This window comes from Python bivittatus, unplaced genomic scaffold, assembly GCF_059951505.1.
Source record: "Python bivittatus isolate LINGU-HERP-01145 unplaced genomic scaffold, Pbiv_v1 ctg000080_np1212, whole genome shotgun sequence".
Taxonomy (NCBI): Eukaryota; Metazoa; Chordata; class Lepidosauria; order Squamata; family Pythonidae; genus Python; species Python bivittatus.
Genome location: NW_028277035.1, coordinates 79,361,647 through 79,373,783, shown reverse-complemented (window position 1 = coordinate 79,373,783; position 12,137 = coordinate 79,361,647). Strand labels below are relative to the sequence as shown.

The window sequence follows — 12,137 nt, the reverse complement described above, 5'->3', positions numbered from 1 at the left end:
GCAGGGCAGCGCAGCGCCCCCCGCCCCGTCTCGAAGTCCGCACCAAGTCCTGCAAAGCGGCCCGCCTCTCGCGCGCGCTCGCGCCCTCACCTTGTCTGACGGCTCTGAAAACAATGGGCTCCTTGCAGCTCCGGAGAACTTCCAGCACGTCATAGCGGGGCAAGCCCGAGACGCGGATCCCCTGCACCTCCAAGAGCAGCTCCCCTTCGCCAAGTCTGCCCTCGCCGTTGTCGTTGAGCGGCGCCGCCTCCCCCTCGACGTCCACCGCCCCGACGTAAGGAAACTCTCCGTATTCCGCTCCACCGAGGATGGTGACCCCGAGCTGGCCCTGAGCATTGCGGCTCACCGTGGATTGGTGCACTTTGGCCGTCCAATGGTTCTTCTTCTGGATCACTTTCGACATGGCGATCGCCAAGTTACGCGCAAAAGGAAGGGGGGCTCACACCGGGAGGGGGGAAGGATCGAGACGGGAAACCCGACGCCCACCGCTGGCTGCTCCGGGCCAGGGACTCAACCCGGCGGGCATAGAGCAAGCTCTCCTGCAACTTTCCAGCCGCTTCGCTCAAGCCATCACCGAAGCAGCCTGGCGCGGTTCATGCCCGCAGCCTCTTCCACCGGCGCCTCTGGCGAGGTTCCCATCGTAACCACTGGGCCGTCCTGCCCTGCTCTCCGCCCGGCTTTCCCCTGCGTGGATCTCCGCTGGCTCTCTTCGTCTCCAGTAATCCTCTCCCTCTCTTTCCCCGCCGAAGGTCTCCCGTGGAGCGGCTGGTCCCAGATCCTTCGCCCACCTGGTGCCGCTGTTCTTTGCCCCTCTCCGCTACTTTCTCTGCTCAGAGGGGCTCCGAGCGACCGCGGCTCCTTTAAGCAGATACAAAGACGCCGCTTGTTTTGTTACATTTCGCTCGGGTCGATTCCACCAAGACCGAGCAGAGCTCGAGAGTAGCGATAGGAACGGCTGGCGCAGGCGCCCGGACGACTCTCCGCCCCCTCCTGCCCTCGTCCCCGCCCCGCCGAGGGAAGCTGGAATCCTCTCTCCCCGGCCGGCGGGCGGGCGCGCGCTCCGGGGCCATGTGTGCAGAGGAGTGCTGGCCGGGGCGAAGTCGCCTCCCTCAAGGGGGGACGCCTAGGAGGGGGTCCCGCTGCCGTGGCCGCGAAACTGGAATGCCCAGCTGATTTTTTTTCTTCGTAAAGGGGCGTCTCCTTTGTTTTCAAAACCTGCCCCTTGTTCAGGAGCCTATCACAATGCCTAAAAGTTGACTCCTCGTTTCCAGCATACACCGCAGCTTAGTGTGCGTTTAGTTTTAGGGACTCTTACTGCATGTGGTAAAGATGATCTCCCCATCACTAATGACCGGGGCTTTATGGCCAAAGCCTAGCCCCACAGAAAAAATTGCAATCTACTTCTGCAGAGACCTGTGGAAGTTCATGCTGCTCGTTACAGTGTACCCATGTTTTATAAAATAAGTATGTCGTGCTAAATTCCATGCAAAATTCATCGATCAGATTAGAGTGTAATCTAGTGTCATCTTTAACCTATCCTGTCCTGCAAATCTAATTTTGGGAAACGTGCAACAGACACCACATGATGAAGAGTGCTATACGTGGTAATGTTTCATGAACGGTGCAGAGAAGGGTAAGTAATTATTTTCACAAACATCAATCATGGGCAAAGGGAGAAAGCTGGGAATAAAAAGGTCAAAACACTAAGAATGTGGAATATGCAGGCAATGCCTCTTTGTTAGCCCAGCATTAAAAAAAATATTTTGTGAAAATAAACATGGAAAAATCAACCCCATCTTAGCTGATGGTGAAGAAGCGAAAGTAGTAGAGTTTTGTTATCTTGGGCCCAAGAATAAATGCAGATGGACAGTATGCTGGAGGTGTCAAGGGATTAATCCTACAGAAGTAAGCTATGCAAAACTCAGACAAGATCAAGAAGGATAAATCCATTTCCATGACAACATGGATTATATGTAGTTAAAGCGATGGTCTTCACAGTATGGCTGTGAAAGCTGGACCCTGGGAAAGAAAAAGTGAGGAAAAAGAAAAGGATAGTCTGGCTCAAAGGCCAGCAGCGCCCTTGAAGTGATGATCAACAAGCAGAACCCCACCAGTTTGGGACATGTGATGCAAGCAGGTGATGGACTTCAAAAACAATTATATAGTACTTGGCAAGCTTGACAGATGTAGCCAGAAGGGAAGAGACAGATAAGGTGGATGTATGGAATCAGAGATTCCTGGCATGTCCTTGGAAGAGCTATGAGTCATTACTAATTGTCCAGGATGTGTTCATACAGCCAGCAGGAGTCAAACATGGCTTAGTGGCACTTGACTAACTAAAGGGAATTGGGTCTGCATCCACAGGCCTCATCCAGGGATCGCAATCCCTGCTTTTCAGTCAAAATTCCCAGTTCAGCAAGGTTATTTGTGTGAGCAGGGACCTGTCCCATTGGTTTCCTCCAAGCTTGCTTTTTTCCTTGCAGATGTTTCATTACCAGGCTAAGTAACATCATAATCAGTGCACTGATGATGTTACCTAGGCTGGTAATGAAACATACGTAAGTTCAGGGAATACCAAGAACTCAGCAATTCAACCCTGAGCTGCATATATTCTCCACTGTTACAACCTTTCACATCATCATCATCATCATCACAATGTATTATGAAACTTACAGTATACTTGTTTGGATGAGGAATTGATCCTTATTTGGAACTATACAGGATTAGGAATGGATCAGGCAAGCATAGCGTAGTTTGGATGTTGATGCAAAAATACAAAATGCTTGTTTACCTAAAAATGGAGATTTATTTATTTATTATTTATTTATTAATTAAAATTTTCAACTGCCCATCTCCCCCCAATGGGGGAACTCTGGGCGATTCACAACAAACATTAAAAACATAAAATATATAAATAAATAAAACCTTAATTAAAAACATTACTAAAAAGAAGAAGGAGAGACCAAGAGGATGAAAAATCTGAGGCAGAAGGCCTCTATGGGGCTAGCCATCCCCATGCTTGAGGTATTCCCACCCCACCCCACCCCAGGCCAGGTGGCAGAACCAGGTCTTCAAAGCCTTACAAAAGGCCAGGAGTATGGGGGCCAATCGCACCTCCGGAGGCAGAATGTTCCAAAGAGCGGGGGCTACCGCAGAGAAGGCTCGCCTTCTGGACCCCACCAGTCGAATTTTTGATTTGCTAATATCACCTCTTTGGGGCACATAGCTTCTCATCAGTCTAGCAACTTGGGAATCTCAACTTTATTTTATTTTGTAGAAGAAAAAGAAATGTTTTGGTTGTTAAAATTAGAAGAACAGAGGTAGGTACCCATTAGCTAATTTATGTTTGATTGATTACATGCCACTGTGGTTTTTGACTCCTTGTGACCACATAGATGGAACTGATGGCATTTAGTAGTATATTTCAATTTTTATTGTAAACCAGTTGAGATTGTATGGGAAGCAGCACAGAAATACACTTATGTAAATAAAATACATTTATAATTATTGGTTATGTTTTAATTGTCAGATGCCTGGAGTCATGTATATGAGATGGGTGGCCATATAAATTTAATTAATAAATAAATAAATATTAAAATGTTCCTCTCCCATGAAAAAAAACCATGATTCATATATCCAGTTTAGTACAGGGTAATAGTACCACGTTATCCAATTAGTACATGATGTGGCATCAGTGTTTTCCATAGTTCTTTGTCTCCATTCTTCATGGATTCTTTTAAAAAACAGAAAGGTGCTATGTAATCAAAGCAATGCATTAGGGAAACAGCTGGCTGCAATTATTTCAGCATTTCCAGCTATTCTGAGGTTTCATTGCCGGACTTGTCCAGGAGAGGAAGGTTGTCCTTTTTGCTAAAAAAAAAAAAATTAAAAAGCCCTGGGATAATTGAAGTTTTACTAAAACCATTTTGCAGACTATGGAGAGGAGACATGAGGGCCTTTGAAGCCGTCCCCCACTTCCTCCATCTTCAAGGCACTGGGGGTTAAAAGAAAAATGGTCGGGATCCCACTACTGAGCCACACCATCCCCACTTTTGGCTTTTGTCCACATTCTGCCCAGCTCCCTCTCTTTTAACACTGCATCTGAGTTGTAATTGGCACAGATTTGCTGGTTCATTATTTACTGATTTATTGTTTAGAGGCCAAGTGGTGGTTAATAACATTACAAAAAGATGGTCTTCTGAGACAAGTTTTAACAAATGGTTCTTTAACAGAGCGAATGGTGGAGTAGCCCCCCCCCCTTTGCTCCCCATCAGTTTTTTAACTGGAGGTCTGTATGCCCAAGTGCACCTGTGTGCATGTCTGATACCCCATTACCCTTCTTCTGCTTTTAGAACATAGAAAGGAATTTATGACATATTAAATATACCAGCTCATAGATACCCAATAATACTTCTCGAAAGAAAACCTTCTCCACCCCAATTTACTGGGTGTTTTTGCATTAAATACTAAATCTTGCTTAGAATGAACTAGGGTTAAAAGACTTGGCTAACACAAGAATCACGGCAAGCAGCAGTTTGCGAGTAGTTATTTCTGTCAATAGATATCCCAGTAATTTGTAGCAGCTGGCTGACACTTCCTCAGTTTGGATATTAAAGAAATCCTAGCAGCCTGATGAAGATGGGAGCTCCCATGCCTGTGATAAAATGCTATGCCTGTCCACATTCCATGGTGTTCTCATTTCATGCTGGGAGCAACAGATGCAATGTGGTTGGAGTCGCCACATTTCTCTGCGTGCCTAGAAGATGGAAGTGAAGATCATCCTTAATTTACCTTCCTCCATAAAGGTTTGGACCAAACACAGCACCATGGTTAAGTCACAAAGTAAAAACAAACCATGGTGGTTATGGTGCTGCACCTTAGTTGGAACTATGATCTGGGTTTAGGCCTAACAACACCATGACTTAGCATGCTGTGTGAAGCAGACTACTTATGGGTATAGGACCTGCATAAAGAGCCCCAAAGATCTGCAGTTCCATGAGAAAACATATTGAGCTCCCAAATAAGCTACAAGTTGGCCAGAGAACTGCTACAGGAACAGCCTCAGCTGCAAGAAGGTCCTCTAATTTTCTCAACATAAATGTTCTTGCACTGGGAGGGGGACAACCACAAGAACGAGAAGCATCTTGAGGATTCAGAGATGTATCTAAGGATAGGTTTTCATGCACACGATTGGTATTTATTTTTCATCCCTACAGTGCAGTCTTCTGCATCTTTACTCAAAAGTCAGTCATATGATGTCTGGGAGAGAGAAAGAATCAATGGGTATGTGGCTACAAGAGGGACACTCGGTGGTTCTGGCCACTGTCCTCTCCGATCTGTTTTCCATCTGCAGGCAGCCTCCTCTACATTCCTCCTGGAGGGCTGCCCTTGATAGAAGCCAGCTTCCTCACCTCTATCCCTTAAGGCAGAAATGAGATACTGTAGTATCCTCTCCACCTCCATCTTCAGTTGTGTGCATACATGGCAATAGCCTTGACATTCTTGATAGACTGTGGGCAGGAAATCTGATGACCAATTAGGGTTTCGAAAAGGAGAAGGAAATGAGCATGTACAGTTTTGCATTTAGATTCAGTTCAGTGAGAGTGGCATGATGCAACTAGGAATAAATGGAATTTCATTTTCAAAGAAGTACCTTTTGTTACAAAAATAATATAATAAAATAATTTTAATCTTGTAATGCCTTGTAGCTGCTATTTGACCAATTACCCTTTGGGTAGTCATTTGGGGATCCCTTGAGTTGAGGGGCCCTGTATTTTGACTTTCAGGATTCATCCTAGCTGCATCAAAGAATGGCTTCAGGAAGGGCAGCAGGCAAGAGGATATGAATGAATGAATAACTGCTTGCTTCAGAATAGCAGCTACCCAACACTGCACATAATCCTGAACCCAATGGGTTTCATTTGGTGTAACGCAGTGTCCTAGTTTCTATTTAAAAAAAAACCCAGTGTCAATGCCATTGAGTTGGACCAGGAGGTAATTTTTGTATTCAGAAGTAAATTCTTCAAATGGTGGAGTCCCTGGTATTCTCCAAGCTAGGTTGTTTGTTTGCAGATGTTTCATTACCTGACTGGGTAACATCATCAGTGCTAGCAAGTATGGGGTTTGCTCCCCGTTTATATACAGTAGCTTACCCTGCCAGTGTTGGTGGAGCATAGTTTTCTCCTTGGTAGTTCCTTGATTACGGTATTGTTTTCGACTTGATACTCCCTGCTTATTTGGGTGTAGGCTGCTGGAGAGAATGTGTTCTGGTCTTTTTGTTTCCTTCTTAGCTTTTTTATTGTCTCTTTTGAATGGTGTGTAAATGTGGTTTATCTCTGTGTGTCTATTGATGGCTGATTTGTCTGAATGCCAAGCTTCCAGGAATTCGCTAGCATTTTTGGATTTAGCTTAGTCTAAGATGCTGACAGTTTCCCAGTTGAAACTATGGTTGAGTCTGTCCATGTGTTGTAAGATTAAGAAGTTTTCATCATGTCTTCTGACTGCTAGTTGGTGTTCATGGATGCGCTCTGCAAGCCTTCTGCCTGTCTGTCCTACATAGTGGCAGTCATAGTCCTTACACTGTATGTTGTAGAAGACTCCTGTTTTTTCTTCTTGGGCTACTGGGTTATACTCTTTATACCTTGGGTCTTTTATACCCTACACCCTTGTAGTCTTCAAAGAAAAGGTAAAAAAAAATCTAATTGTCCTCCTCTGGCCATTCTCTCTTGGCCACAAACCCCTTCTGTAAGAGAAAAATAATATTTTTGGAATTAAAAATACAAAGGTTCTTTCAACTATGGCATTCAAATGTTATTGCCTTGTTAATTTCAGATGAACAGATTTTGTTTCATTAGCTTTCTACTGTGTACTCAGGAGTAAGGCTAGTATACCTAACCAGACCTACTTCTGAGTAGGTATATACAAGATAGTGCTATAAAATAAAGATAAGACTACGTGGATTTTTTCATAAAGGCAGCATAAATTGTAGGAACGTTGTTGTTGTTTCTAAAATAGTAGCAGTTACAAAAAGAGATTGGTAATGAACACACAGAAGCTGAGCTCATAAACTACTTACCTGCTAATGCCGTTGATATAAATAGGATTTTTTAGCAATGTGATTTAATGTGTTTCATGGGTTGGAACAGAACTGTTTCCTTATTGCATCTGTCCAGTGTTATTCTACCAACAAGCAGCCTGTTGAGCTTGCAAACAAAGGAGAGACAGGCTGTTGTTACACAAAATATTCATAAACTTGAGAAAAGGATGAGGGTGACATTTACTAAAATCCAGGAATGTAAATGAATTTGTAAAGTCACTCCTGATCTGTAGGCAACTCTATCCAATACACAAGCCAAAAATTGAAGCAACTGGGCTCTACCTTCCTTCACCCTTGGCTACTGACCATCACGGCCAGGGCTCCTCAGAGGCCAAACTGCCTAGAGGGCCACAGGTTCCCATCCTTACTAAAAGTCATAGGTTTCCTGGTAAGAAGGAAGCCATGACCATTCAACCAGTCCTCCTTGGCTGAACTTGAAAAACTAAACTAAGTTGGACTGCCCAGTATTTGGATGGGCAGCTACCACAACATCCCAAGGCTGCAAGCCTGGGAAGTTGAAAAAAAAAAAAAAACCCAGAAAAAGGCAATGGCTTGTAATGTGCCACCAAGAAATCTATGGGGATACGTCTCTGAAATCACCTGGAGTTGAACATTTAGAGATTCCTTTAAAATTCCTGTGGAAATACAGTCTCAGCTCCAAGCCATGTCCTCTCCCAGCAGCTTTTGGAATCATTTATCCCAAATACTCTGTCAGTAAATAAATGCAACAATAAGCTAGGTCATAAATGTGCAGCAAGTGAAGATAATAAAGATGCAGCAACAACGTAGCTCCGTGCTGGGTGGATGTTCAAAGAAGGACTTAATAGCTCTTCCTTAATTCCAGCAGACCAGTCTTGTTTATGTCTTTCTGGGTCTCTCCCCTTAAAATCTTGGTCCAAGCCACCCCACCCTCATTAATGGATTTTATTTTGCTTTGTTCTTCAACTTTAATTCCCAAGTGCTGCTGCTGCTGCTGGTTGGGTCTGAGCACCAGGGTTCCTGGAGCTGCCTGGTTTCAGCAGAGTCCCTGCCGGTTTCAGACACAGCCTTCCTTCCTTGTCTGGAGCTGCAGGAGAGAGTGTCCGTGAAAGCAGCTAGATAGCTGGCTGCCTCCCTTCTCCATCCAGGAACAAAGGCTAAGGAACTCCAACCAGGAAGCAGGGTGGCAGCAGAAGTGTAACGTGATGGAGAGAGGAGCGTGGTTTTCCACGTTCTCAGCAAGCAGAAGTGAAAATCCCAGTAGCAGACTGGCGGATGAGCAAAGGCAGAAAGCTGCTGCTTCAACTGCCCCAGCATTTGTTTTGCGGCCCCTGGCTGGCTTTTTCCAGGCTCTGCAGCTAAACAGGGTCAGGTTTGGGCAGGAGCTGGAGGGGATTCTGCCAGGAAATCCCAGTATTGTGGGATATCTGGGGAAGTCAAAAAACATGCTGGAACATCTTGGGAAACCACTTCCCTCCTGCTGTCAACCCTGCCCATCTGCTGCCAAGAAAGCTCTTACGATGTTCACAGTTAGTCAAGCAAAACGCAGAGGAGACTTTCTCTGGGCTGAAAAAAATCAATTCCCCACAAGATGGCAGCAAAGGGTTAGAGCTTTCTACAGCTCTTGGCTACCATCCAGTGGTTGTGTGGGATTTTGCAGTCCAGCTCTGGCAATGTTAATTATGGCTGAATTATCACAGCACACTAAGGAGTAGCTGTTTGTTGTGTTTGCTTCAGTAAGCTGCATGAACACAGCTAATTGTGGTTTATTCAGTAAACTATGGTTCAAGAAACAGTGAGCCCAATCAGCGTATTCATTTATTCTACATTTATATTACAAGAGCACTCTGTCTAATTTGTTTCCTTACAACTGAGGGCTGGTTTACATACACAATCCCCACTAATTATCTCTGTAATTTACTGGGTATATAGACCCATGGCCATGTGAAGTAATAACCAAGCAGTGAAACAGAAGGCTGTAGTAATTCTTCTGAATACTGCAATTGGAGAGGAAAGTGAGGATGCAAGTAAGCAGTCACGACAGCATCTGTCCACTGTCTCATGGGTTGCCTCATCCCCCGACTCTTCCTTGCTTGCCCTCTTTCACATTGCAAGGGAAATGAACAGGGCTGCGAGGGCTCTGGGTGGCCTCTTTTGCTTCCCTGTCATTTGTTATGGCTGTGTCCTCATGATGCACTGAACCACAAACCAGATAATCTCCCTGGAGTCTGGAGTGTCATGCAAATCTACCCCAGGCAGGTTTATGATTTACTTTGTCATATGACAGATAAAATACAGTCAGGACCAGAAATATTGGGACATCGACACAATTCTAACATCTTTGGCTCTATACACCACCACAATGGATTTGGAATGAAACAAACACAATGTGCTTTAACTGCAAACTGTCAGCTTTAATTTGAGGGTATGTACATCCAACTCAGGTGAACGGTGTAGGAATTACAACAGTTTGCATATATGCCTCCCACTTGTTAAGGGACCAAAAGTAGTAATGACGCTGAAAGTTGCTGGCCAGAAATGGTCGACGCTTCAGTGGTTCGAGTCCAGCCTTCGCGTTAAACAGGGTGAGCTCCTGTTTCCTCCCCAGTTCCTGTCAACCCAACAGTTCGAAAACTTACGTGAGTAGATAAATGGGGACTCTCACTCCGGTGGGAGGAAAAATGCTGGCGGCGCCTTGCAAAAAAGGAGTTGGGAGCAGTTGCCGGTAAGCACGAAAAACCGCGCGCGCCCGAAAAGGGCGCGAAGCAACGGAAACCCCGCCTCCTGCGCCCGCCAGCTGGGCTCTGCCCTAGGAAGGAGGCTCTGGCAAACCACTTCCGAAAAAACAGTTGCCTTGAAAACTGCAAGGACTCGTCCAAGCAGTCACTGCAGGGTCGGCAATGACTGAGCGCAGATAAAAAAAAAAAAAAAAACCATAAATCAAACTTTCCCTTTTTAATACTTGGTTGCAAATCCGTTGCAGTCAATCACAGCCTGAAGCCTGGAACACATAGACATCACCAGACGCTGGGTTGCATCCCTGGTGATGCTCTGCCAGGCCTCTACTGCAACAGTCTTCAGTTCCTGCTTGTTCTTGGGGCATTTTCCCTTCAGTTTTGTCTTCAGCAAGTGAAATGCATGCTCCATGGGATTCAGGTCAGGTGATTGACTTGGCCATTGCATAACATTCCACTTCTGTCCCTTCAAAAACTCTTTGGTTGCTTTTGCAGTATGCTTTGGGTCATTGTCCATCTGTACTGTGAAGCGCCGTCCAATGAGTTCTGCAGCATTTGGCTGAATGTGAGCAGATAATATTGCCCGAAACACTGCAGAATTCATCCTGCTGCTTTTGTCAGCAGTCACATCATCAATAAATACAAGAGAACCAGTTCCATTGGCAGCCATACATGCCCACGCCATGACACTACCACCACCATGCTTCACTGATGAGGTGGTATGCTTAGGATCATGAGCAGTTCCTTTCCTTCTCCATACTCTTCTCTTCCCATCACTCTGGTACAAGTTGATCTTGGTCTCATCTGTCCGTAGGATGTTGTTCCAGAACTGTGAAGGCTTTTTTAGATGTCGTTTGGCAAACTCTAATCTGGCCTTCCTGTTTTTGAGGCTCACCAATGGTTTACATCTTGTGGTGAACCCTCTGTATTCACTCTGGTGAAGTCTTCTTTTGATTGTTGACTTTGACACACATACACCTACCTCCTGGAGAGTGTTCTTGATCTGGCCAACTGTTGTGACGGGTGTTTTCTTCACCAGGGAAAGGATTCTTCGGTCATCCATCACAGTTGTTTTCCGTTGTCTCCCGGGTCTTTTGGTGTTGCTGAGTTCACCGGTGCGTTCCTTCTTTTTGAGAATGTTCCAAACAGTTGTTTTGGCCATGCCTAATGTTCTTGCTGTCTCTCTGATGTGTTTGTTTTGTTTCTTCAGCCTAATAATGGCTTGCTTCACTGATAGTGACAGCTCTTTGGATCTCATCTTGAGAGTTGACAGCAACAGATTCCAAATGCAAATAGCACACTTGAAATGAACTCTGGGCCTTTTATCTGCACATTGTAATTGGGGTACTGAGGGAATATCACACACCTGGCCATGGAACAGCTGAGAAGCCAATTGTCCCATTACTTTTGGTCCCTTAACAAGTGGGGGGCACATATGCAAACTGTTGTAATTCCTACACCGTTCACCTGAGTTGGATGTACATACCCTCAAATTAAAGCTGACAGTCTGCAGTTAAAGCACATTGTGTTTGTTTCATTCCAAATCCATTGTGGTGGTGTATAGAGCCAAAGATGTTAGAACTGTGTCGATGTCCCAATATTTCTGGACCTGACTGTATATTGTTTGGCAAAGGTCTACCTTTGTCTCCCTTATCCCCTACATAACTAAGGGTGATGTAAGCATGATCTATGGATATTTATATACCAAAGATTAGATAGATAGATAGATAGATAGATAGATAGATAGATAGATAGATAGATAGATAGATAGATAGAGGTAGGTAGGTAGGTAGGTAGGTAAGTAAGTAAGTAGATAGATAGATAGATAGATAGATAGATAGATAGATAGATAGATAGATAGATAGATAGATAGATAGAGGTAGGTAGACAGATAGAGGTAGGTAGGTAGATAGATGGATAGATATAGATGTAAGTAGGTAGGTAGATAGATGTAGGTAGGGGGAGAGAGAGAGAGAGATGTAGGTAGGTAGGTAGATAGATGTAGGTAGGTAGATAGAGGTAGGTAGATGTAGGTAGGTAGATAGAGGTAGGTAGATAGATATAGGTAGGTAGATAGATGGATGGATCGATGTAGGTAGGTAGGTAGATGTAGGTAGATAGATACTGTAGGTAGGTAGATAGACAGACAGACTCACGCACTCACGCACGCACAGAGAGGGCACTTTTTGGACATATTCAAAAAAAGGCCAAGAACTATTTTTGAAGGAAAAACTTTCAATGCAGAGGATAAGAGGTTCAGCCTCTGGCATCAGCAAGAAGGACCTACAAGAAGGACCTTGCAGTTTTTCTAGAATTTCTTGCTTTAA

At 44.7% G+C, this 12,137-nt stretch overlaps 1 protein-coding gene across 22 annotated transcripts in view; it reads right to left on the bottom strand.

Moving 5' to 3' along the window:
• The window catches only part of MAGI1 (membrane associated guanylate kinase, WW and PDZ domain containing 1), a 490,154-nt gene extending 489,230 nt beyond the window's left edge, over nucleotides 1-924 (bottom strand). For 6 of the 22 annotated variants that reach the window (XM_088134371.1, XM_088134372.1, XM_088134383.1 and 3 more), the window contains exon 1: nucleotides 91-919. In XM_088134371.1, the coding sequence (XP_087990497.1) occupies nucleotides 91-403 (313 nt within the window). In that variant the 5' untranslated portion in view covers nucleotides 404-919. Of the gene's footprint in view, nucleotides 1-90 lie in introns of all 22 variants that reach the window. The other 16 variants (XM_088134376.1, XM_088134378.1, XM_088134374.1 and 13 more) reach the window with 5 other exon arrangements.
• Nucleotides 925-12,137: the final 11,213 nt, after the last annotated feature.